The sequence below is a fragment of the Merops nubicus genome, unplaced genomic scaffold (genome assembly GCF_000691845.1).
Source record: "Merops nubicus isolate BGI_N331 unplaced genomic scaffold, ASM69184v1 scaffold615, whole genome shotgun sequence".
In the NCBI taxonomy this organism is placed as follows: domain Eukaryota; kingdom Metazoa; phylum Chordata; class Aves; order Coraciiformes; family Meropidae; genus Merops; species Merops nubicus.
The window spans coordinates 1-26,349 of NW_008607358.1; the positions used below are offsets into that span (position 1 = coordinate 1).

Below are 26,349 nucleotides of genomic sequence, written 5' to 3' on the forward strand. Positions count from 1 at the left end.
CGCTCAGGGCCTCGCGCAGCCGCTCTCGGCCTACAACAGCAGCAGCTTGAGCCTCAACAGCTTAAGGTAGGCGAGCGGCGGCACGCAGCTTGGCCGGGGTGAATTACCTGGAGGAGGGACAGCACGTCCCGTCGGTGGGACGTAAAGGGGACTTTGTGCATTTAACGCTAATTCCTGCCCTGCAATGGGCCAGGATCACTTTCTTTCTGATCTAGCCTTCCTTAAGGGCTTAAGTTAATTGGCCTTTATTTTCCCATCTGTCATTGCGTACTGCGGTTGGTTTGGGGCGATTTTATGCAATATAGGTCAGAGGAAGACAATTGCAATTCTTGCAGGTTGGGCTGTACTCTCAAGGCTGATTTCTTAAAGAGTTCTGACTCTGTGAACACCTTCTGCTTTCTCCAGCTACCGACATGCCCCAGAGCAAGACGCAGGGTACAGCTCCTGTTGGCCCTGCTGACAGCCTAGCACAAATGGTCTTGCACCAGTGACTTTAAAGCTTTATTTTTTTCTGCCCTGCTGACACCTTGCAGTCTTTAGTGTTTTTCTCTTTATCTGGCCAGAGTGAGATAAACCTCAAGCAACATGTTTACAGGAACCTGTGATGTCTTTGTGAATCAGAGACCTCAGGTTCCCCCTACTCTAAGCTAGTGCTGTTAATACTAGGTCAGCTTTCCCCAAATCTGAGCTTCTGGCAGGCAAATGGTGCTCTTCAACACCTGGTGACCTGGCATTATGGTTCCTTCATGGTTTGACTAAAGTCTGGGAGGTGTTTAAGACTTCGATTTGTTTTTAACCAAGTTGGTGTTGCATGTCTTTAAAAGTCACTGCAATAAAAGCGTGTTGTTGCTTGAAATAATGACAAGTAGAATCAAGCACTACGTGAATATATTTTAAATTCTGATCAGTAGGAAGTGAAACCTGAAAAATTGCCACCAGGGTAATCGCAAATATTTATTTGCTGACTCGTCCGACCTCTTCATAGGTGTAGAGAGAGGCATAACTGTACAATAAGCATATAGCTGTTGTTGCTATCTCAACTTCTTTCCACATTTTCTGCAGTCTTTCATCTTACCAAGTCACAAGAAAAAAAAAAAATTAAACTTTTATTAATGCAGCGATCACTGATTTTGAGCTTCATTTGCCTGAAAACATGAATCAGAAGCAGTCATGTAGAAAGGACCGGATAATTAAGTAATGAATGCACAGGGCTGATTACTCCTTTGTGTGTCATTCCTGTGTTGCTGGAGGACAGAGTATCAACCTCTTGCAGAGAGGGAGAATATGTCTCAGGTTCTGGTGTGGAGAGACCACAGGAAGTAAAAGATAGTGGAAAAGGTACAGCGGATGGTTGGAGAAAGGAGTTTCACAGTGGCATTGCTTGGAAAGTAACTTGCATTTGTAATGTGTAGCTCACATTAGTGATGTGTTTAACGTGGTGGGGTTGTGTATGTGTACGGTTGGAGCTTTTCTCGCTTCCATGCAACGCTTAATGGCTTTTCTTTTCATTAACAGCAGCAGCAGAAGCAGCACTCCTGCCAAGACTCAGGCCCCTCCTCCACACATATCTCACCATCCCTCGGCCTCCCCGTTCCCCCTCTCCCTACCCAGCCACAGCCCGCTGCACACCTTCACGCCCACCCTCCAGCCCCCCGCACACCCACATCACCCCAATATGTTTGCCCCTCCTACGGCTTTGCCTCCTCCACCTCCATTGACGTCAGGGACGCTGCAGGTTCCAGGACACCCAGCTGGTAGTACTTACTCAGGTAAGAGACAGATGGATCGTGGTCCGAGCGTGTTGGGGGTTGGACTAGATGACCTTTAGAGGTCCCTTCCGAGCCAAAGTGTTCTATGATTCTGTGTCTGCTGCAGTGTAGGAAGCGGATTCTCCACTTTTAGTCAGAATAATGATTTTTAATGCATTTGATGAGGGCTGTCAGTTGGGTAGAAGCTATACTTACTGCAAAACAATTTGGAGTGTTACCAAAGCCAAAAACCACTCAGACATACCCAATGACTTGTCTTCTGCCCTGCGAATGAATGTTTTTGGAAGGCTGTGCTTTTTCCATGTCTTTTTTTTTTTTTTATCTCATGATAAAAGCACACTAGAGCTCACAAGGTGCTCACACAGGATCCGTGACCCTCTTAGTGAATGTCTTTGCTGCAGCTGTGGTCTGTGCTCAGCGTGGCTTCCTTGGCTGGAGGGAAGGGCTCCAGTGGCTGTTCACGCAGTGGTCCTGAGCCCCTGTGTGTGTAAGGTTTTGTGAGAAGTAGAGATTTCTGACAGTGGAGAATATTGTGTTCTTCAGACTTTGCCTGTGGGGAGATGTAAAGTGTCTGTTCCTCCCAGGTCACCGAGAGAGATCTGGGGGAAGAAAATGGAGGATTATCAATGTTTGAGTAACAGTGTTTTGTGTCCATGCAGCAGGGAACTCATGTTATCAGCAGCCACTCAATGCTTACTCTCACTCCAGCTTGCCCCAGCCTCCTCATTTATCTAGGACGATGTCCACATCCATACTAATTTAGGGAGAACTCTCATGCTCAGAGGAATGCTGTAGTGAAGACAGGCTTGGTGAAAGCAGGGAAATGGAGACGTTCTGCTGTCTCTGAGGGATCCCAGGGAGCTTTCGTACCCTGCACAGTGTTGGGATTTACCTCCAGGAAGTTTTAAGTACAGCGTTGCTACCACAGCCAGCCCAAAGCACGAGGCAGGAGGTCTGGGAGAAGCCCTGAGCTCACAGGGGGCTGTTTTGCCGTTTGTGTTTCAGAACAAGATCTCCTGCGCCAGGAGCTGAACACGCGATTCCTGGCCTCGCAGAGCGCGGACCGCGGGGCCTCCCTGGGCCCGCCGCCGTACCTGAGGACCGAGTTCCACCAGCACCAGCATCAGCACCAGCACACGCACCAGCACACACACCAGCACACCTTCACGCCTTTCCCTCACGCCATCCCACCCACTGCCATCATGCCGACGCCAGCACCGCCCATGGTGCGTACCCCAGGCAGAAATGTGAGGATAAGTAGAGCACAACTCTATTCTTTATTACCAACCTTTAAGAATTTGCCAGGCCGTGGGGAAGGAGTGTTCTGCTGCCCGCTGTGGCTGGGTAGGAGAGGAAGGGCTGCCCACCGTCGTGATGGGCACGCGTGCAGTAGGTCCAGGTGGCAGCGCAGGGGCTGAGGGACGAGGCTGCTGGCTGAAGGGGACTCTGAAGTGGGACTGCAGCGCTTGGAGTGGAGCACTCTGGTGCCTCCTCCTTTTGCTGTCTCGTAAAGACCTTGTTTTACCTTGAAGAAAGGAAAATCCCAAAGAGTTTAATTGGAAACTAATTTTCTGCATACTTTTTCCTCTCTGTTGGTTGCCAAATAATAGAGAAGTAGTCTTCAATTTTACCAACAGAACCAAATCAAGGAAATATTAAGTAACTAGTTTGTGCTTTGATCCCTTTGCAGTTTGACAAATACCCTACAAAAGTTGACCCCTTCTACCGTCACAGTGTGAGTTTTATTACTCTCTTTAAAACTGACTTAACTGCTTTTCTGTGGTGGGTTGGGATCACCACTCAATCAACAGCACAGTGTCCAATCTCTCCCTAATCATCACTCCAGGATTTACCATTATCGTTCTTGGTTGCTTTGGCTTTTGAAGGCTTGCATTTGTGGTGCTTGTTTCTGATAAAGATGCAGTATCAGCTTTTCCAATCAAAAGATCTCTTGCTCTCACACCGTCTGAAGGCAGGTTTGATGTGAAAAAGATGAGACAGAAGAGCTGACTGTTACATGAAGCAGGAGAGAGCAGTAATTTCATCACTGTGTTTCAGTTGTGCCACAAACCCTTAGACTGATATTTTTCCTAAGAAACTTGAAATGAAATGACAAACTATCATACGAATCCTTCAGGGATAGGTAATCTAATAGTTTTCCTAATATATCATATTTTGGTTTATAAAATCGGAAAACTTGTCCTATCCTTCAGATTTCAAAGGCACATCTGCTCCACTGGGCTTGTTATGTTTTGAAAGCTCCATTTGATGACAGCAACATAAATCCAGCTATGCACTAGATGTGTTTATCTAAGAGCTACCAAAAATGTTATTTATTGAGATGAACTGATTTTTAATATACCAGTTAATCATAAAGCTTCTGCTCTTAAAGGTTTGAATCTACCGATTCATTTGCTGCTGAAATACTGGCTGTATTTCCTTCATCCTACTGGCAGAGGCAGGTACCTGGTCGAATACAAGAATTTGTAAATCCCATAGTGATATTTTGATGAGAGAAGGAGTACTGCATCAGCACTCAGAAATCTGCAAAGCACTTGGCTCTATGTGTTGGTTTTGCGTAGAAGTGGAACTGGGCAAAAAAAACTGGTTAAGGTGATAGTGTGATGCTTCCTGTTGTACCAATTAAACAATGATTCCTACTAACAGCTTCTGCCTGTAGTACATGTGAATAGTCCTGTTCATTTCTGACACCTCATTTGAGTAACTTTAACTGTGAGAGTGTGTTTGCAGGATCAGAGCTCTAGGAGTATTAGGCAAACATTTAAGCCTACGATAATCACTTCTGCTCAGAAGGGTAATGCTGCTCGTTTGCATCATTGTTTGCAAAATTGCTCTCCTATTTGCTGAGCTTTACATGGATTCAAAAGATATATTATCATTAATGTGGCGTGTTGATTCAAGCAAGAACACAGAGCTGGGAAATAGGTAAATGATTTCTAGACAAATACAGCCCAGAAGTCGACACGTAATACGGGAAGCACTGCAGAAGTCTCCCAACTGTATAAGCTTTCCAGATGCGGTGACATAATCTCCTGTAAATCTGGCTGTTACCACAATTGTAAAGATCCTGGTATTACCTCCTTAGAGTAGGGAGAGGCTTCAGGTTGTCCTCTGCTAGCCAGTGAGTCAGGCTGTTGAACTTGGCGGAGCTCCACCAGCAGAGGTCTTGTCCCTCGTGCCTCCCCTGCCCTTCCTTTGGGAAGGGTTTGTCCTTGGGAAGGGGCTGCAAAGAAATCACTGTCGTGTCTGTTGGATATTTAGCAAGCTAGTACCAGAAGGTCAACGTGATGGCTGTACATTACATAGGGCTGACAGTATTTCTTAACCTACAGCAGGGCCATACTAGCCAGGCTATTTCAGTAGTCTCTTCTGCTGTGACTATGGATTATTTAGGAAACAGAGGAACTGCCTGCAGCAGTTCCCTGAGCAGCTGCAGCATCCAAAAGCACAAGTGCATAGCCAATAGGGCCTTTCCTGTTGTAGAAGTGTGAAACTGGCACTTCCATTCCTGTTCCTAGTGATGAGTTTGCATTATAGATCCATGCCAAAAATTCAGATATCTTAAAAATAGCTGGCAATGTTTTTAAACTTTATAAGGGCATTTTGCAAAACAAGACCTGTTCCCTTAACATCAGTCTACTTTAGAATAGGGAACACACTTCACATAGAAGCTCATATAAAGATTTAAAACAGTTTTCTTTCTTGGCATCTTTGGGTTTACAATAATTTCGGGGGGGGGGGGCATTAATTTTACCTGGAGGTCACACTGCATCAAGTCCAGTGCTAAATTGCACCTGGCCCCAGGAGAGCTGTGGGTACCACATTGTTCCCTGAAGAAGCTATAAGGGGAAAATGTTGCTCAAAAGAGAGGGAGAAAAAGGAAACACTGACTATTAAAGATTTGGTCTGAAGGCTAGAGGAAATTAACTGATAGAAAGAGATCCTGGAGATACAATACTTATATTTTATCAATAATTTTGACCTTGAGGAACGGTCACAATTAACTTACCCACTTTTATAAAATTCTAAGGAAAGGATTGCTTATTATTAGTCATAGCCAAGATAATATTAAGTGTTATGTCTCTTTCCATCGTTTGGAATTAGTTCATTACACAGAGAACTAAATGCAGAAGACACTAGAGGATTTAAAACACATTTTACCCATTAAAAGTTACTGTAAATGAGGACATGTGTCTCTTAATGATTTCTCAAATGCCTACAGTTCAGTATCAGCTAATCTAAAAATGCTTTCTGCATCACTGAATGGATCAGGTCCAAATTAAATAGAATTAAAAACAACAATAGAAGTGTATTATGAAAGGAGACCTGATACCGTGCTTTTAAACCAAGAAAATCTTTTGATACTTCTAAAATACTGAAATATTTTCTCAGCTTTCAGTAAATACGGTATGAATAAATGGCCTTGCCAGATAAGCTAGTGGAAGGAAAAATGATTAAGAAAAGCACATACATATGCCTGGCATTAAAAAAAAAAAAAAAATATCAAAACTATGCAATACTGATTTACTCTGGGATGTGATTTTTTTCTCAGTGTTTGCCCACTCCGTGTGTCCAGTCTTTTACTTTGCCCAGTCCTGCTTCTGGTCAGATGGCCATTAACTCATTTATTTTGACCTTAAAAGTAGCACACACTAGAGTGATTTTTGATCAGCTCTGTTCAGAGGTGAATTTGCATCAGCCAGATAACCCCCTTTAGGTTTTTGGGTGGCAATACCAGCAGTGTTAGCAGCCATCCCCCATTAGATCCCAAGGTTTCACAGTGAGAATGTATTTGGAGTGTGATGCTTTGAATCCCCGACTCATACCAGATAGGAGTTTTGTGTGTAATCTCAGCATTTGCTGTGGAATTGGGCAATTTACCTGTGTTACAGCATGAGTACAAGATTGACAGCCAGACCACAGAGACAAGATAAGATTTGGAGGTTAGGATTGACTTGCTTGTTTCCCGTGTGTTTGTCTGCATTAGTGCAGAACTGCTTTTTTGTTGTGGTTTTTTTTTTTTTTCCTAAATTCTCCTAGAACAGGTACATTTGGATCAGTGAGGTCAGTGGAGGTGTGCGCTTTTTTATGCTTAGTAGCCTGTCTTTCTAAAAACAGTACCCTCAGTTTTTTGGGGGGGTCTGCCTCAGCATTCCTTTTAAATAATGGTTTGTAACAAATCAGGTTGTCTCTCTGCTAATATTAGATGTGGCAGGATATCCTCTCAGACAGGCTAATGAAGAAAGAATTGCACGTATTTTCCTCATTTCCTGCAGATAATATTGAAATCCTAACGTACTAATGGAGTTTTAATGATACAATATCCTACAACTTGTAAGAGTTTTTTTTTTTTCACTTAAACAATAGTTTTCTGAGTCTTATTTGGCTCAGTCTTTTGCCTTTTCTCTAGACACAGTTTCAAAATGAAACCATTTAAAACTTCTATCCAATTAAAAAAATTATCGTTTGGATTAAAAAGAAAGTCTCTTTTATGCTGTGATGGGCTCATCCAGGGGACAGGTTGCTGCTTTATGATTTCACAACTGCTTTTAAGCTCTAAACATCATGACATCTGTGAACATTTCATCGACTGCTTTAACTAACATCGTTGCAACGAGATCACGTCTTCAATGCTTCTCAGTTTTCTCCATGTGCCATTTCCCTGGTGTTCTGCAGGAATATCTCTCGTCCAGCTTCCTGTCTTCATTTTGATGTGCATTTGTATTTATGTTCTTCTCTCTTTTTGTTGCAGCTGTTTCACTCCTATCCTCCAGCTGTATCAGGGATTCCTCCCATGATTCCTCCCACTGGCCCCTTTGGCTCGCTGCAAGGAGCATTTCAGCCCAAGGTAAGAAATACTCAGGTGTGCTGGTGTTATGGGTCAGGTTAGTTTTGGGGTTAGCATGTGGTTCAGGTTCTGGAGCAATTGAGATCTGAGTTACAGCTTAATTCCACAGAGGACCATTGGACTTTTCCAAATTTATTACAAGGAGGAGTTATTTCTCATCAGATTCAGATATCTGTGTATATTAAAAAATTAAAATACACATAACGGCATAGTTAACTTTAGAAGCAATACAATTAGTTCTCAGATGGTATGCATTAAGGTCAGGCCATGTAATAATTAAGATTTTAAGAAAATATGATCACTATTGTTTGCTCATTTCCATAATTCTCTCACAGCTCCAGCACAGTGCAGTACTCTGATCGTGTTCTGCTCTTGTTTGTGATCTCTAGGATAGATCCCTGTGAGCAGTGTGAGCTTCTCTTCTCTTGTTTCTGTGAAGTCACTCTTGATTTATAACCAGGAGGAAATCATACTCTGTAGTCTGTTGTCTTTGCAACTGAAGTCTGAAATCAGGGCTGAAGTGTCTGCAGAGAAGACACCTTCTTTCTTAAATTGGCCCCTCCACTGTAATGACTGAATATGTAAATTGTGGTTCATTAGTGGCATTCTTTGTATGTATGGTAATCAGACTGTTAACAACTGTTAATTGTTAGTTATGCTGTAGCTGATTTCTTTTTTTCTTCATTTTAATGTGGGAAGAATCTCTAAATGTAGTATTTGTAATTTTTTTTTCCCAACAAAGCTTTGTTTTGTTAGATTAGGTGAATATTCACACTGAAATCATGGGAAAAACCTTTTTTTCTCAACTGGATGTTGCTTTTTCCTGGTGTCTGTATGGCAGCAGTTCATTGTGGATGGAGTTCAGATCCTTGTACAGTGCATAAAGAGATGACTGGTGCTTTGTGTGCTGACAGTCATGTTGGCAGCCTGAGCCTCTTCCAGTGCTTTACTGATAAACAGCAGAGCACAAGCCTGGTCCTCCAGGTCCTGCTTTAGATGCTGTGTCATAAGTATGTTGCCAATCATGTTTTCAGTAGTGGAAGGATTTTCCAGTGTAAACAGTCCCTGTTCCCTCACGTGTTTTGGATTACAGTAATGGGACGTTGGTGGATAATGAAAGTTTGAAAATTGAGACTGCAATACATTTATTCCTAAGTAGATTAGAATAGTTATCCTTTCCTCTTTAAAACGTTCATCTTCATTGTGTAGGCCATGTTAATGCTAAGTGCTGTTTTTCACTCTCTGTTGCTTTTATGCATTGTGTGACTCATTAATGTTGTCTTTCCTTGTCACGTTTCTAGACTTCCAATCCTATTGATGTTGCAGCCAGACCTGGAACTGTCCCACACACCCTTCTGCAGAAAGATCCACGGGTCTGTAGAAAATGTTATATTTTGTTCAAGTCAAGCTGTTCTTCCTGAAAACCTTAAACGCTAGAGCTACCATCTTCAATATGTCCAAATGAACGCCCTAAAACTAAAGCTTAGACTGAACTGATTAAGGCAATGAGAGCTAGAGAAGTTGTATTTGAACAGCTTAAATGCTGATCCTTAATTCTGTTCATTATTAGCAAAATCGAACAGGTACTGTGCAGTGGAAGTGATTTTTCCTTGCTGTCAGCATCCCCACAAGCCCAGGGGCAAAGGCATAAAAGTTCAATTCAACATAAAAATGTACAAACCTCTTCAAGATTTATGTTTTTACTCTGTAATTGTTTTTAATGTGGATAATGGCAGTTATTCCCTTGGTTACTGTACCATTGATTTCACCCGTGAAATACAGACGCGCTTTATTGATCACTTGGCGCCTCTGGATTTGTGAGTTGTAGCCTATGTGAGCAGCATTTATTGTCTCAGCACTTTGGCTCTTAGCCTTTCTCTGTTCTTTGCGAATGCCCATGGGTTGTTGGCATTTTGAATTAATATACATTGTCTGCAATGAGGAGCATCATGCAGTCATGTTTTTAGCAGAACAAAAGCAAAGAGGAGCTCCCTTGAAAAATCCACGCTGTGGCATGGCTAAACTTTGAAGTACAGCAGAACTGTTTCCTTTGGGTTATGCCAAGTTTGAATACTTTGTTTTGCCCTGAATTGGTGCTGTAGTTGAGCTTTATACCAAAAGGAAACATATTTTTTTATTTCTGTTTGTTCTATCTAATTGAAAAGATCACTGGAGCCTCCCATCATTAAGTCGTTTAGCTTTATGCTCCTTTTCAACTGGTCGTGTAGTTTTGATTATTTCAAGATGATGTACTGTGCTATCACTGGAACTGCAAAGCACCTCTTAGACCTATAAATCTCCTTTAGCATTGCCTTTCAAAAAGAAAATCCAAACTAAATGAGAAATAGCCAATGAATTGTATTTATTTTCCAGCATTAATTGATTAAATGTGAGCAAAAAATAAAAAAGGGAGAACAAGAAAATAATCTGCCGAAAAATCCCAGGCCACACACAAAAATATTAATGAGACAAATGTTTATTGATACAGTCCCTGTTTACCAGCATCTGTTGCAGTGTAAGAAATATTTCAGGGAAAGCCCACTTGTGACAGAGAACCCCTTGGGCAAGCAGTCAGTCAGTAATGGCTGTTGGAATGCACATGTTGAGCACCTAACGCCGTAGCCACGGAACAGGCACATCACTGTCTGAAACTCCATTCCAGCCCTTCCAACCCAGTTCATGGGGTCAGCCCTGTGGAAGAGGGGCCCAGGCCACCAGCCAATCCTCTCGTGAGCTCAGCAGCTTTGAGAGATGAGAACAGAAGTTTGCCCAAAGGACAGATCTGTATTTTTCTTCCGAATAGTTAACCAGCCCTTTTTGTAGCATTAAATCAACAGATTAATGATGATGCCAGAGGACAGAGAGCTCTGTGTGAGGCTTGTTTAGTTGCTTGTCAACACTTAGGTACGACAGCCGTGGGGGGAGGGACACGGGCTCGGATACGGAGGCAAAGGACTAATTATTATCTGAAAGAGCTTCATTTGAAAGTAAAATGATAACATTTTAATTTCATCTCTTAATGAAGCAATACAAATTTGTTAATTAGAGCAATTGTTTGAGTGACAGGCATGTAACCAAGCTGTCATTTCTTCTTCACAGTTGACAGATCCGTTCAGGCCCATGTTGAGGGTAAGAAATCTTCTTGTGATACAGTTTGTCAAGCTCGTCTCAGTCCCCACTGGGTTAAAGCAGCAGAGCAGTTACAAAGCAGTGCCACGTTTCATCCTGGCTATTTCACACCGTGCTTGCTGAGCAGCCTGGTCACTCCTTCACACACATCGTGCAGGCACTCCAGGGGAATACACACTTTCAAAGTTGGAAGATTTCTGTTCTTCTCCTGCAACCCCCTAGCATGACTGCTGGAAGAGAAATGCTGATGGTCCTTCTGTCGTGCTGGTTTACGAGGTTTCCTGAATAATCCTAGAGACCCACCCTGGCAGTGACCCCTCTGTCATCGCCCAGCAGGCTGAAGGATTTTGCTTTCTCTTATTTACTGGGTGTTTTCAGTGTTATTCAGTATGGTATTTCCTACCCCATTATATCACTGTCAAGTACAGACAGACACCCCACTTCAAACACAACTTACTTTAGAAGTAAAGATCAAAAAATCCCATCTTACAGTGATGCAAAAGTGGTTTTGTAGTTATTTTTTCAATATGTTCAAGGAAGTGTGGATTTGATCAAACCAGCCCAATGAACTCATTAAACCACTGGCACAGCCACTTGCTGTGAATAAACAGGATTGAGTTCAGGGGAGTGTGTATGTGAGATGGGTTTTATTTTTTGTGTGTTTTTAGTTGTTGGTTGATACACACCTAGAAAGAGAAGGCAGACCATATGCCATAGTTTGTGAAGCATCAAGTAGCTTGAGCTTCTTGAATTCTTGTGATTATTTTTAAATCTGCAGGAGTTATTAGTTGTGTTGTTAACTACAAACCCCTAAATAACAAAATTGGAGAAAGTATATCCTGAATGAGTCTTTTTCAAACAAGATCTCCAGGTGTTGATTTTGCACTGTTTCCAGGACAAGGAAAACCAAATAGCACTCTGATTTTTCCTCCCTCACTCCTCCCCATGACTTAAATGCATGGTGACAGGAAGGATGCAAAGAGCCCTCCCAAACACTGTGAAGTGACTGACCTCAGAGTTTTTTCAGTATATTCGTGAGCCAAAGTTTTGGAGGTACAGACCAGCAGTTATAGGAAGGAGACAGGTGGATTTTGAAAACCAGAGCAATCTTTCAGAGTGCTTTCATTTTCATCTTTTGGTGGAAAAGCAGTGTTAGAATAGCTGCACGTTCAGAAATGAACTCAATGTGGAGTTTTGAAGCAGTCCAGCTATGCAGAGCAGCTGCTAACAGGAGAGAGTTTCATTGAGCTCAGCAACACAAGCTGCATTCGTGGCCAGCAGCATCAGATGACTACAGGCGTGTGTAAAACCCAGGCATGACTTTATTTGGGGAGGAGAGTGACCAGGAGCATTCCTGGATATCCAAATAAATTTCTTCTCAAGAGACAAATTCTTTGCATTTTTGGTTTCCCAAGAGGGCGGAGAGGGAAGGCACTGAAGGGAGACCCTTTGCTTTTAGTTGTTTTGGTGTGGGGAGTCCCCTAGACAAAAACAGATGGGGCAAAGAGTTGGCAAGACTGCTAGAACTAGAATAAAGCATGACGGGTTTATTGAAAGTTACTGACTGACATCATATCCCTTTGTTTTCTCCAGAAACCTGGCAAGTGGTGTGCTATGCACGTTCACATCGCCTGGCAGATATACCACCACCAACAGAAGGTCAAGGTCAGTCTCTTGGGCACACCTGAAAACTGCCCGTTGCCGAGCGGCGCGAGGAGGGGTTTGCCTCTCGGTGTTAGCAGCTCCTTGTCGTGGCTAGTGCCTTGTTAAAGCAAAGCATAAATGTAGCACTACAGCATAACCTTCCATTTCATAGTGATGACATACCAGAATTCCTAAAGGTAGTGTGACAAGGGAGTGCCTGTGATACATCGGAGTGAGGACACCAAATCTTGGATGATAACAACCAGTTTATAGCTAGGAAGAGCTGAATGGGAAGAGCTCCAACATTGCTTCTATTTATGGCTGAGGGCACAAAGATACCAAGATAAAATTTAAGTCTGGAGAAGCTAGGTACATGCATCCTATTCCTGTTATCAGTGTTGACAGACAGAAGAGGGCACAGGAAGATTTCTTCTGTCCCTAAGATGCTTTTTCCAGTGGGACTGCCCAGGCTCCCATCAGAGTTTTCACACCCCATCTCACAGCTGGAGGTTGGCACCTGTACGTGTCTGGGCTGCTCTCAGGTCACATTGTCCAAACACTGTCTCAGTGCACTGAAGGTAGAGGGGTGGAAATCTTTTCTTTGTTAGACAAGCTTTGAGACTTCAAGGGTAAGGGCAATGGTTACTTCAGGCTCTCCTCAAACAGATGTCAGAGATGTGTATAAAAGATATAGTTTATTCTTTTAAAAGGGTATTTCCATTGCATGTGGACTGTGTGAAGAAGTTTTCTTCCCCTTTATAGTATTTGCACTGTGCTTGTCACTGAAAAATTCTGTGTTGCTCCTGAAGTTTTTCAGTAAGTCAGGAAAGGTTGGTGTTCTTTAGTGCTCATACTTCAAGAGTCAAGAGCTTGTGTAGGAAAGTAAAATTAACAAGGAGTCCATAGCACTAAGGTAGTGCTATAAGAATATGAAGATGTTGAACAGATACTAAAATCTGCAGCTAATAGAGTTTAAAAATAACCCTTTTAAACAAGGTTGACAGGTTAATTTGCTGCAGTAGACATATCTCTCTCCTTTGCTTCCTTATGTTTCCCCTGCTAGTGATCTTCATTCATCTTCCTGTTATCAAAAAAGACAAGATTATAGACCTAGAGAGTTATATGTCCTTTTTTTTTAATTTTATTTAAAGGGTATTTTCTTGAAATGAAATTATTATTCCCATGCTATCTGTGTCCTTTGAATCTTCCTTGATTTGATATTCAGAGAGAGGTCATACTGGTGTATTTATAACTCGTAGTAAATGACATTTTCATGCAGCCACTTCTTTTACCTAATACTTTTCTATCCTGCATGTTAAAAAACAGGAATAAAGGCCAGAAGTCCAGGAAAGGGTGTTACTTGACTTTTTGAGGCTGTGCGTGATGATAATTTCAAGAATAATTGGGAAATGAATTTCCTATCTCAGTTCAGTCAAAAAATGAGGAATGGTGGACAGTCAAGAAGGAGCAAAGTCCTGCCCTCTGCATGCAACCACCAAATGTGGAATCTCTGTCTGAGGGCTCTCAGAGAATGATTTCAGCCCAAGGTTGTGAAGGTGCCTTTTCTTCCACGCAAGCTGAAAAGATGCTGCCTGGCCATAGAACAGGGAATAAAATAGATTAGCTCAGAGATTTCAAGTTTCCTTGCAGTGACACCAGACTGCTTGCAAAGCATGGAAGAATTGGTAACTATCTGGCCCGCTAGTAATTGCTTGCAGAGGGCAACAGATGCTGAAGAAGCAGGCAAGACAGGAGGCTTTAAAACACAACCTTCCTGACCTCAGGAAGAGTCGGATGCAGCTGTGGATGCTGTTTCCCTGCCTGGACCTCTGCATGGAGCACAGCTCAGACCTGTGTGACCTGTCTGCATGCCCAGGGAATTCCTCAGGCAAAGCCAGGATACCAGCTCTGGACACGAAGCAGTTCTACACTCCTTCTTAGACTGACCAGTCCATCACTGGCCTGATTCAGGAGACAATTTATGCTCCATAATTGTCCCTGTCTCTTTTAGGAAAGGCTTTATGGCCCGATCTAACGTGCCATGAAATGAGTGTAGACAGTTACACTGATGTTAGTGAGGACAGACTTAAGGTGTTACACATTTGCTGGATTAAAATACATGTGTAAGGATTATCCTCAAGAGGTACTCTCTCCTGAACAGCAACTGGGGAGCAAATAAATCTGATGAGTTCTCTTTGGTACCATTTTAAGGTAACCGACACATGCCAAAATCTTTTAACACATCCTTGATATTCATGTTCCTCTTCAGATGTTTTGGGTTTTTTTCATTATTTAGAACAGCATCATTCACATGGCTGCTATTAAAGCTGCAGGCAGCTTTTGCTGTTCTGAGTAATGCCTGTCAGGGGTTTATAATTTGGTTGTTAAAAAGAAGAATAAAGAGTTCACAGCATAAAAATCTGTCACACAAGCTTCGGCTGAGGCATTTATATTTTCTGAGCTTGTTTAATTATTAAAACACTACAGTGTTGCTTTCTTAAAAGACATGACCTTAACTTGGCCATCTTTTCCATTTCAGTGTTCTTGCTGGCCATGATCTCAAAACATTGATAAAGCCTTTTTGGTTTTATTCTCATAGCTACGTAGACATGTTACTAGCAGTTGAAAAACAGCTACTAGGCACACACATTAACTTGGTCATAAGTTTTTAATACACATATTTATATCACTGGAATAGTCCATACTCTGAGCTGGCACAGTATTAAGTACTGATTTATAAAGCGTTACATGCTCCAGAGTTACTGTTAAGATCTACTGCTCCAGTGTTAGGCGTTTGTAAATGCTTTCAGCTGACCTGCACAATTAATCAGCAATCTGTGTTTAGGGAGTTCTAGCAGCACAGGTAATTGGGAATTTGGTTTTCTTCTTCATTCTATAAAACTGTTGAAGTAGGGAGCACTAAAATGAGTACATGGCACAAAGAAGAGCCCATCTTTCTTCCACTTATCATTTACAAGACATCTACCTCATCAACTTTATCTTAAAGAAGAAGGCCTGCTGATTCTAATTCCATATAAATAAAGACAACAACTTCCAGTGCTTTGGAGTGCAAGCAGTCAAAATGGGACTTCAGTTCTTCAGGCTGAAATATGCCTCGTCTGGAATCGGGTTCACTGTAGCCCCTAGCTTGCTCCATTGCAGTCTGAGAAGCACTGAAAGATGTGCTGCATCAAGTATTTCCTGATGGCAGTTTCCCAGTTAAAATTCCTGGTTCTGGTGCCCGCTGCCTTGTCTCTGCCCTGTCTGGGGGGTTCCTGCAGTGCGGAGGGTCGGCTGAGCTCTGCCTGTCACAGCTGCTGCTTCCACGCCGCTTGGGACGTGCCTGCCCACCTGGGATCAGGGCCAGAGCAGCATTTCTCTTTGGCTCTTTTTTGATTATTTTAAGACAGACCTATTCTTACAACTAAGCATCTGAGGCCTCTTCCAAGGTTTTTTTATGCTTATTCCTTAAGTCAGATCCATGCTGAAATGCTTTGCTCTGGAGGGATGGATGTGAGCATATGGGAAAACACTGCTGAAATTTGCAGGGAATGTGCATTGGGAGCCTGAGATTTTCTCTCTCTGCCTTAGATCCCCCTCCCAGGAAAACAGCTGTGCACCTATGCTCAGAGTCCCAAAAACTCATATCCTTGTTAAAATGTCAGTTAGCATGAATAAATTGCTATAGCCATGTCATTCTGAAGTGCCTTTTACTGCTATCTTTTTGGACAGTCTCCTCCAAATCCTATTTTTACTTTTCAGAAACAGATGCAGTCTGATCCGCACAAGCTGGACTTCGGCCTGAAACCCGAGTTTCTGAGCAGGCCACCAGGTCCCAGCCTTTTCGGAGCCATCCACCACCCCCACGACCTGGCCCGGCCCTCGACTCTCTTCTCCACAGCCAGTGAGTACGAGAAGCAAAATCCCCTTCTTGTGGTGTGCTCATTAAAATGCTAATCCTTGCCATGTAAAAGGAAATTTCCCATATGCTTTGGCTTATGAACTCTCTGCAAGACGTGCCAGGGGGCTGCTGGTCTATTTGATAAATATTTTAAAATTCTATACGCTTTTGAAAAAGCCAAACCTACTGAAATGCCGAGCAGGTAACAAACGGAGAATATTTCTTCACACAGTGAGGTCCGATGCATCATGGAGATGACAGGTTGGAAATAAGCTGCATTTTACATGCTCTCTTTTCCTCCCCTTATTCTCTAACTGGGAATTTCTGTTTAGAAAAGCAGCTGCCCTTTGCACAGGCTCCTAACCTGAGAGCCCTGCGCAGTGCAGGGCAGCGTCTGCTGACACGAGCTGCCGTTTAAGAAACGATAGTCGAGCCCAGAGCACAGCTGAATCCCTGTCTGAGTTTTTGCTGGGAGCTCACCCTTTCTGCTTTGTTTTGGCAGGTGGGGGTCATCCAGCCGGCACCCCTTTTGGCCCACCACCTCACCACAGCAACTTCCTCAACCCAGCTGCTCACTTAGGTACGTGCTCTCTGAACTGATTAACAGCGACTACAGCTCAGAACTAACCCACGCTGACCACTGAGACCATTAAAGGCTTCCCACTGAAGACTCTTTGAGTGTCCCGAGTACTTAACCTTGACAAGTTGTGCATTTTAGTTGTTTAATTTAGCTATTACCCAAGTAGCAGTTCTAAATGCACACATGAGTGTCAGTGACAGCATGTTTTGAAATACTTCTGGAACCACTCTGGGCGTTAGAGGAGCAGAGTGACAGGGCTGGTTAGGTTTCACTGCAGTCATGTTCAGAACCAGTCAAACAAAATGCCTTAAGGTGAAGGCTTTGGTTCATAGAGGTGTTTCTTCTCCTAATTCGTACTTGGATGTCTGCTTTTCCATGTGAGTGAGTGAGAAAGATATCCTTAAAATCTTGTGATCTGGCCTCAAATGTGTCTGTTATTGAAAAGTAGTGAAAATTAGTGAATACGTATTTAAAAATGGAGCCACTCAAGTTACCAAACGTTGTTATTTCCCTGCTAACTTCCTGGTGGTGTAGTGAGTGGTCTGCTGCCCACGGGAGCGCCTGACATCAAGACTCTGAATTGGCATTTTTTTTCGCTTAGGGAAGGATTTGGGAGGGTCACCAAATTGCCACAGCCTGACAATGTAGGTTTGTCATTCTGCACTTAGCTGCCTGTAGAAAATGTTTGGTTTGGCCTTCTTCTTCTCTCCTCTGGTATTTATCAGAAATAATTTCATCAAAATTGTGAGACTCCTCCAAAATAAAGTGAGAAGTGAATTTGCTTCATATGACTGTACCTAAAAAAAAAATGACTCCAATAGTTTCCAGCCCATACTAGATTTTTATATAGCATTAGCAGTAAATATCAAGAGAATTACAAAATGTTCAGGTCAGCGTGACGTTTCAGTATAACAGGAGATTGTATTTCTATCCCAGCTATGGTTTAGGAGACATGGCCTGAAGGTGTTTGCAGCACAGTGCCCAGGGTTAATAATGGTCTTGCTAGCCAGGGACATTTCCTGAGAACAACCATGGAATTGAATTGGAGGGGAATGAAAGGAAATAAAAATGGAGAAGTTTGCAGGTTTTAAATGAAGCAGCTACTTACAGGCCTCAATACCGTGTCTTTTTTAACAGCTTGTTTTTCTTTGAAAAAGGAAGTTGTAGTAAGATGATGCCATAAATGAAAAGGTTGTTATGTCCCACCCCTCACCATCCCTGCTGTGTTGTGGGAATGACGTTCCACTCCCCAGGGGCACGGGCTGGGCGTTCGCGCGGACTGAATGCAGCTGGATAACCCCTTAATGCTTCATCTTAATTACCGAGATGCCGGCGAGCTCCGGCTCGTTCTGTTAGCCGGATAACACATTAATGCTTTATCTTAATTACCAAGATGCTGGCAGGCTTCAGCTCTCTCTGTTGGTTTGCAGAACCGTTCAATCGCCCGGCCTCCTTCAGCGGCCTCACGGCGGTGGGTAGCAACGCCTTCGGGGGACTGGGGAACCCCACAGTCAGTGAGTCACCTCTTTGGTTATGAATCCCTCTTTGCTGTGTCGTTCAGGTTATTGAGTGATGGTGACTATTTGCTGTCTTTCTCACCTGTTGCTTAGACCACATAGCACTAAGAGATGAGAGTTTGAAAAGCGACCTGTTTCCTTCTAAATAACAGTATTTTTTAGTCGTCAGTAAATTATTTTCTATTAATTAGGATTTCTAATAGTTTGGGTTCAACATAGTGCTAAATGTCACCATTATATCATTCAGTAATTTAAAAAAAAAAATACAGAACCTATGAGTCTAAGGCATTTGTGAAATTTCTCGTGGGTTTGTTGCATGTTCAAAAATAGTTAATATGTGCAGCATCCCTAGCTGTGGATGGGAATGTGTTTTTTTTTTTTGTCCTTTCTCACTGGTAATCCAGGATATGTGCCTGGAAAAGATCACTAAGCTGCATTTATTTGTCCCAGATCATCAACATTTCTCTAGATTTGGCCAGTCACAAAAGACCATCCTTTTAAAATTCACTCTCTTCCTCCATACTTCAAATCTGGCATGATTTTGGTCACACAATATTTTACTTTGCTTCAGGATCGAATGCAACAAGTTCCATTATTTGTAGTCTGAAATAATGGTCTTTTCCTGATGCCTCCAAAATATTTGGAATAAGGGTCATTGTCACTTTTCTCTTCCTGCGTCATCCCTTGTCAATTTTACCCACAGCATTTCCCTTTCCAATTAAAACTGCCCATTTTTAGGAATGAGACCCTCTAATGAATCTCTGTTAATTTCCTTTCCTTTTCCAGCTCCCAATAATATGTATTCATTTTAACTCTGAGTGCTGTAAAAGTTTTTTTGGTAAGTACCTTCACTAGAGCATACCTTTTTCTTAAACCTTTTTGTTTTCCACTTCACCATTTCAGCACCCAACTCAGTGTTCGGCCACAAGGATGGCCCCAGTATGCAGAGCTTTAGCAACCCTCACGAGCCCTGGAACCGACTGCACCGAACTCCTCCTTCGTTCCCGACCCCTCCGCCCTGGCTGAAGCCAGGAGAGCTGGAGCGCAGTTCATCTGCTGCAGCTCATGACAGAGATAGAGATGTAGATAAACGAGACTCATCTGTTAGTAAAGATGACAAAGAAAGGTACGAAAGAACACTTCCAAGAATTGTCTAGTTCAAAGCTTGGGGCTCCGTTCCGCTTTTAACCCTTCCCAGCCTGGCACATGCTTAAACCAGAGCTTCAGCAGAGGGAGAGCTGACGTTGCTGCCCACGCCGCGAGGGGCCGTGGAGGGTGCAGGTTCTGACTCGGGTGTTTCCTCTTCCTCTGCCTCTGTTTCTCTTCTCGCTTGCACTGCACTTCATCAGAAGGAGCTTTGCTGGAGCAGAGTTCAGGCAGCGTCAAGTGAGAACAGAATCAGACCCACACACTCTTACCTTGTGGGTCACATTGTCGTAGGTCTTTTGAAGACTTAATGTGTAGATAGGTGCCTGACAGGATGAAAACAAGGGTTCCAAAGTCCATCAGACGCATATCTGCACCTCCAGATACCAAAATAACCTTGTAAATTTGACCTTGCCTGCAAAACAGACAACGCTGCCTCCCTCTTCCAAAATGGACCGACCACTGATAAAGCTGTAAAATTTCAACACTAAAATGCAGGGGGTATGTCATGTTCCAGTAGCACAGCAAGTTTCAGAGCGTGCAGTTCATCCAGTGAACCTTAACTCCCCTCAAAAAGCCACACACCCACGCCCTGTGGTTACACACCTCCAAGCACAGTTTTTATTCAGTGTTTTACATGGACTTGCACACTAACATGTCCAGGCTGGGAAGGGTTAATGGAAAGTAAAACCTGGTCATATTTTTTCTTTGTCAGGACTGTTCCCATTATACAGTTAACTCAGTAACAATTCCTCTTAACATATAAGTACCAAATTATAAGAATTTGCCATTCAGCAAGTGTCATGCCTTCCTTGAAAAATGTAGAGAGGCTGATTGAAGCTTTTTCAGTTGTGGCTTAATGGCTTTCCTGTTAAGTTTGCACATTACTTTCCTACATAATGACTATTGGTTTCTAATTTTTTAACATAAAAGAATATTTAGGAGATGGGCTTTTCTGACTTCTCTGTCACTAATCCAACGATAAGCATTAGTAGCCTTTTCTAAAAGAAGTTATGCTAACACATTAGATATTCTAAAAATACATTTAAGAGCTTTTCTATGTTGTTGTAAAATGTGAAGAGCAAGTCAAAGTACAGATCTTTTCACCTACATTTTCCATTTGGAATATTTTCTGTTTGGTAGCATAGCTTCATTATTTTCATGTCTGGTGTTAATGCTTCAAAATAAATTGCTGTTAGAAATTGGGGATTCTGTCCTGCAAAATGCTTAAGCATGTGAGTAACTTTACTGGCTTGAATGGCAAAGCATTTTAGTTACTAATGATATGGGTAGTCTTTAGAATGATGTGATTATTTCAGTTGCTGTTTCATTGTTTTCTTATGAAGTGTTTCTGCTGAAGAAAATCCCTTTCCAAATTACATTCCTTGCAAGCTGCTTTGGCATTGCCTGAACTCCATATCATAGCTCAGAACATATTTATTTTCAATAATTTAAGAGCTTAAAAGTAAACGTCATTCATACCTCATACTCCTGCACAATTATGGCTCTCAGTTTAGTACAGTAATGTTTTTGCTGATCTAGTGTTGCTGTGCATCCATCTGTGTGGTTTTGAAGAGTTCTGCTTTGCAGCATGCTCACACTGTTGTCTGTATGAGAAGATGCTGGGAAACCCTTCCTGGAGACGAGCTCCCCATGTAGATAACACCTGGAGGAGTTTGGGAGCCTCTCAGACCTGTTCTTTATCTTCAGTGGCACCCAGCAGGGCCAGGATGTAGCCCTGCTTTCCAGTTGAGATCCTAGTCTCTGTTACCTATTTTAAGCTAATTTGTTCAGATAGGAAGAGCTGGGAATCCTACCCAGAGGTATGATTTAATCTCAAAATCATCCCATCATCAAGGGTCTAACGTTGTCAGCCCCCAAATGACCTGTCTAACCAAAAACATTCATCTAGACTTCCTTTTTTTGTCAGTGGAGAGGTACCTCTGAGGCAGCTCTGGGCTTGGCCCTTCCCATCTTGGGTCAGTGCTAAGAGTGGAGTGCAGTGAGTGAATCTCTGGTTGCCCTTCTGCAATAAGCTGCGTGGCCAGCGTGCCACGGCCCCCTCCCAGCTGCAGTGAGATAAGCTCACTCCTCATGACAGCTGTGACAGTAGGAAACTGCAGTCTGTGAGCCCTTTCTAGGTGCAGAGCTGGCTGGGGAGTCACACTGCAATGTCCTGGTACAGTCCCTGCTTTCTCCTGGAGCCTTGTTTGCAGTAGTGGAGAGTTTCTTTTTGTTTTAAGGAGTGTCTCATTTGAGAACATGATCTGAAATTTCTTCTTTGTGGAGACAGAGGCTTAGAGCTGTTCTCATATTATTAACCTAAGGAACCCTTGGCAAATCTGATGATGAAAAGTTACTCCCTCTCTGACCACTGAACTACATGTAGTTCATTTAAGTGAGCTCTAATCAATAGCCTCTTGAGATAATGCCATCACTGTAATTGAACAGGATGGAATTGGTAAAGGAATATGTTATTTTGGTCACACAGATGTTTTTCTTTAGTTACAGAAAATGCGTGTTATTTTCTCTAAATTTTATGCATTAAATGCATCAATTACATAGAAAATTTACTAAATATCAACAAAAGGACTCAATGAGCTCTCCTAGTGAAATAAAACAATTAATGGTGCCCTCTGAACTAGTCCCATGAGCAGAATAAATGAAAGACTGGGTATTGCAGAGTCCACAAGCCAGTGCTTTCCCAGCAGTGTAAAAGAATCAAGTCTTCGTTGAGGAGCCTTCACTGGACTGCCTTGACTTATTCTCAGTGTCCAAATCTGGAAGCTGTTAAATCAAATGCCTTGACTTCTGGTGGAGAGCAGGAGGAGGGAAGTTGGAGCCAAGACACAATTTCCAGACTGTTTAGGACACAGTCCATCAAAGCAGAACCTGATACCAAGGAATTAATTGGTAGTTAGTGCAGACTAGGCAGTTCTGGTATCAAATGCTCCATCTTACAAGTGTTTTCTAACAGTCACATTCTGGACTCTCAGAGATCTCTCAGACATGGCCATAAAATGACAGTTTTAGCACTTCAGTCTGGACACAGCAAAAGATGCATCTGATGAGGATATAATAATGAGGGTTTCCTTTTCAAAGATATCTTTTCTGTAGGCGCTGCAGTTCCACCATCCAGAAGTACTTACAGGTAGAAATCTTACGTGGATCAGCTCAGCAAAAAAAGTAGGTAGCAGAAACTGCACAGGTGAAGGAGCAAGTGTCCACTTCAGAGCTGCCCTTCTGCCAGCCAGTGTTGCTCACCCTGTCCAGAGTGAGTTCCAGCCTCTGTCCTCATCTGAGCACGTTCAGGCTGCACCTTGCTGAGAGGAGGCTGCAGCACCCAAAGAGACGGTGGTGTAGGAGGCTGGAGCTGGTTGGGACTGGCCTGGGCCTCACCACTTCCCTCACTTTTGCCTCTAACAGCCCATTGTCCAGCACTCCCCATGAACAGATTTCCCTGCTCAGCTAACAGCACGTCTCCAACACTGACTAACTCTGTGAAGAGACGTAACTCAGAGACCAGTTGAAATTAGTGAGAGGTTAAAGTCACTGGAACTGAGGCATTAGATTTAACTTATGCATTTGATTCTTTTGAAATAGGAAAGCTTTTTCACTTAGGGTTGCCCATAACAGCTCCTGGTCAACACTGCTTCCAGAAAATAATGGTACAGAATCCATTCTGTACCAATTCCATTTCAGACCATAATTCTTTAATATTTTGTGCAACATAAATAAAAAGATGAAATGGACAGTATTTTGAGACTTCCTATCACTGGCAGGGAGAAGCATTGGCCCTGTCCCTGCTCTGCCTGCTCTACCCTAGAAGCAGGAAAGAGTTGGTAATCTGAAGAGCAGCTGGCTCCAGGGGAGTGATGTTTCCAGAGCCACCCCAAATGATGGGCATACAGGGTAGACTGATCTCTGCTGAGGAAGTCAACATGTAATCTGCACCTGATGGCCATCTCTGGGAAAACACTTGCACTGAAGGGCATTGCACACTTGGAGAAGTGCCTGCCTGTTCAGAGAGGTGCATTGTCACCATCAGTACTACTGTCCTGAGAAGGTTTCTTTTCAGTTTTAAGAAGTACATTGGATTGTGAGAAGTAAACTGAGAAGCTTAGATGATTGAAGAGAATAGAGATAAGAAACCAGTAAGGTACATAGGTCTAGAGATCTTTGAAAAAGCCAGTTGAACAAAGTGTCATCTATTTTCCTAAATGTATCGTTAATAGAAGAAGCAGGTAAAATACTAATAACCATGTAATTTGGATTTAATTGCCTCACTTTTTTTGGATGAAATGCATATGCTTTTATTTTTATTAAGGCCATTACCTTAGATGTATGTGTACTAGAGCTGGATTCCCTTGGAAGCCTTCTGTGGACTTCAGGGTTTGAAATCTCAATCAGATCATTCACAAAGCAGCTTTGGGGATCTTCTTCTGGGTTGAGATAATAGAATAGGCCTAGTTCAGAGATGGGCTGTTCTGTCAGTGTTTTGGGTGTGCAAAAGGAACAGTGCATTTACTGGTGCATGTTACTGGCTTTCTGCAGAGCAAAGAGTATAAAGTCAGACACCCTTTGCTTTGTTTCATTCACAGAGTTTCTCGTGCCTTCATTTTTACACTTCTTTCTTCTAGGGAAAGCATTGAGAAAAGACACTCCAGCCATCCTTCGCCAGCACCTATCCACCCAGTAAACTCCCTCGGACATAACCGCAGCTCGAACGAGCAGATCAGGAGCCATCTGAATCCCGAGGGTCGAGAAAAAGAGAAACCCAAAGAACGAGAGAGGGATCACTCCGAATCGCGGAAGGAAATTAATGTTGAAGAGCACAAGGTGAAGGACAACTATATTTCGGAGAAGGAAGGCCTGAGCCATGAAAGCCGAGTGGTGGAAGAGTCTAAGCAAATGCCCAGGGTTCCTTCGCCCTACGCTAGGCCCCCCGTTGTGGAGAGCACCAGGCCCAACAGTACTTCAAACCGTGAGGCCGAGCGGAAGAACGAGCCGGCGTACGACAACCCGAAGAAGAGCAATGAAGTCAAAGTGAAGGAGGAGCGAAAGGAAGACCATGATGTTCAACCTGAGGGACCTCAGACTCATAGGTCATCTGATCAGCCACCACCGATATCTACATCTAACGTCCATCCAAGTCCTCTAGTGTCTATGCCCATGACTGTAGGTGTAACTGGTATACATCACATGAACAGCATCAGTGGCCTGGACAGGACTCGCATGATGACCCCTTTTATGGGAATTAGCCCAATTCCTGGTGGAGAACGTTTCCCCTACCCTTCTTTCCACTGGGATCCAATGAGAGATCCCTTAAGAGATCCGTACAGAGAGCTGGATATTCACCGGAGAGACCCCCTGGGCAGAGACTTTCTGCTAAGAAATGACCCCCTTCATCGTCTTTCTACGCCGAGGTTATACGAAGCAGACAGGTCGTTCAGGGATCGGGAACCTCACGACTACAATCACCACCACCATCACCACCACCCTCTCTCTGTTGACCCTCGACGGGAGCATGAGAGGGGCAACCACCTGGATGAGAGGGAGCGGTTGCACATGCTGCGGGAGGACTACGAGCACGCGCGCCTGCACTCGGTTCACCCGGCCGCCTTGGAGGGGCACCTGCCCCACCCGAGCCTCATCACGCCAGGACTTCCTAGCATGCACTACCCCAGAGTCAGCCCCCCGACGGGGCACCAGAACGGCATCCTCAATAAAACTCCTCCCACAGCAGCTCTCAGCGCCCCTCCGCCTCTCATCTCTACTCTGGGACCTCGGCCTGGGTCTCCCAGAAGGACTACTCCTCTGTCAGCAGAGATGAGAGAGAGGCCTCCTTCTCACACCCTCAAGGACATCGAAGCTCGATAAGCAGAGTGAGACTAAACAAAAACCAGAGGAAGAGGGACAGGACGTTGTAAATGAACATAATATAAAGACCTTCTTACTAGTCATTGATACAGACTGGGGATGTGACCCACTGTACAATATGTATAGACCTGAGTGCAAAGATTTTGAAATGGTTTTTTTTGTATATTACATGTTGAAATTTTCCAGATCTTTTAGCCAAGTCCATATGTTCCTCGTGTCTCCTACTCTATTTTATTTCTAGCTTAAAAATTTCAAAATTTGAACTGAAGAACAAGACGTTAATCTGAGGGATTTGACTAGAAACAAGCCACCACCGATGTCACCCGTACAAAGCTCTTTCAGACCTGAAGTGAAGACAATTGTAGATATTTATGTAAAAAGATTGCTTCATGGGTTAATGGTTCATATATGCAAAAAGGGTAAGATGAAAGCTTTACTTTGTACAAATGTAAATAGATAAAATTAAGTAACATAATACATTAATACTTCTTAAACTGTGCTATTTGCAAACTTAATATTGATCAACACAGTCTGCTTATGCTGTGTTCCATATATTGTTATAGACAGCTAAACCCCTTCAACTATGCAATGAATTTTAAGGCTTTTCACAAAAGCCTTTATAACTCAAAGGAGCCTTTTCAACACACAACATACTTAAAGTCATATTTTCCCTGAACAAGCTCATCTATGCTAGAAGCCTCTTTCTCTTGCTTGTTTTGATGAAGAAACAGCCCGTTGGAAGTGTAGTTCCCTGTCTGAACCCCCGCATCAAGATGCTGATGTTACTGTAGCTCCTGTGCCCCGTAGGAGGCGTCAGGGTTAGCGGTCTGTAGTCACTGAGACTGTAGCTGTGACAGGTTGGTTTGCAGTCACATTCATCTGGGTTAAACAGAGTAATAATCAAATGCTGGATA

General features: G+C 43.1%; 1 protein-coding gene across 1 annotated transcript; it reads left to right on the forward strand.

The window, feature by feature from the left end:
* Positions 1 to 4: 4 nt before the first annotated feature.
* Positions 5 to 25,600, forward strand: AUTS2 (autism susceptibility candidate 2; the record flags this gene model as incomplete). The annotated part of the gene is made up of 13 exons (XM_008939898.1): positions 5 to 66; positions 1,516 to 1,769; positions 2,775 to 2,995; positions 3,460 to 3,504; positions 7,543 to 7,638; positions 8,940 to 9,011; positions 10,738 to 10,767; positions 12,361 to 12,432; positions 16,174 to 16,315; positions 16,815 to 16,892; positions 18,323 to 18,406; positions 19,313 to 19,535; positions 24,196 to 25,600. Coding segments are annotated over 13 exons (2,619 nt in total), but the record flags the coding sequence as incomplete, so codon positions are not given.
* Positions 25,601 to 26,349: the final 749 nt, after the last annotated feature.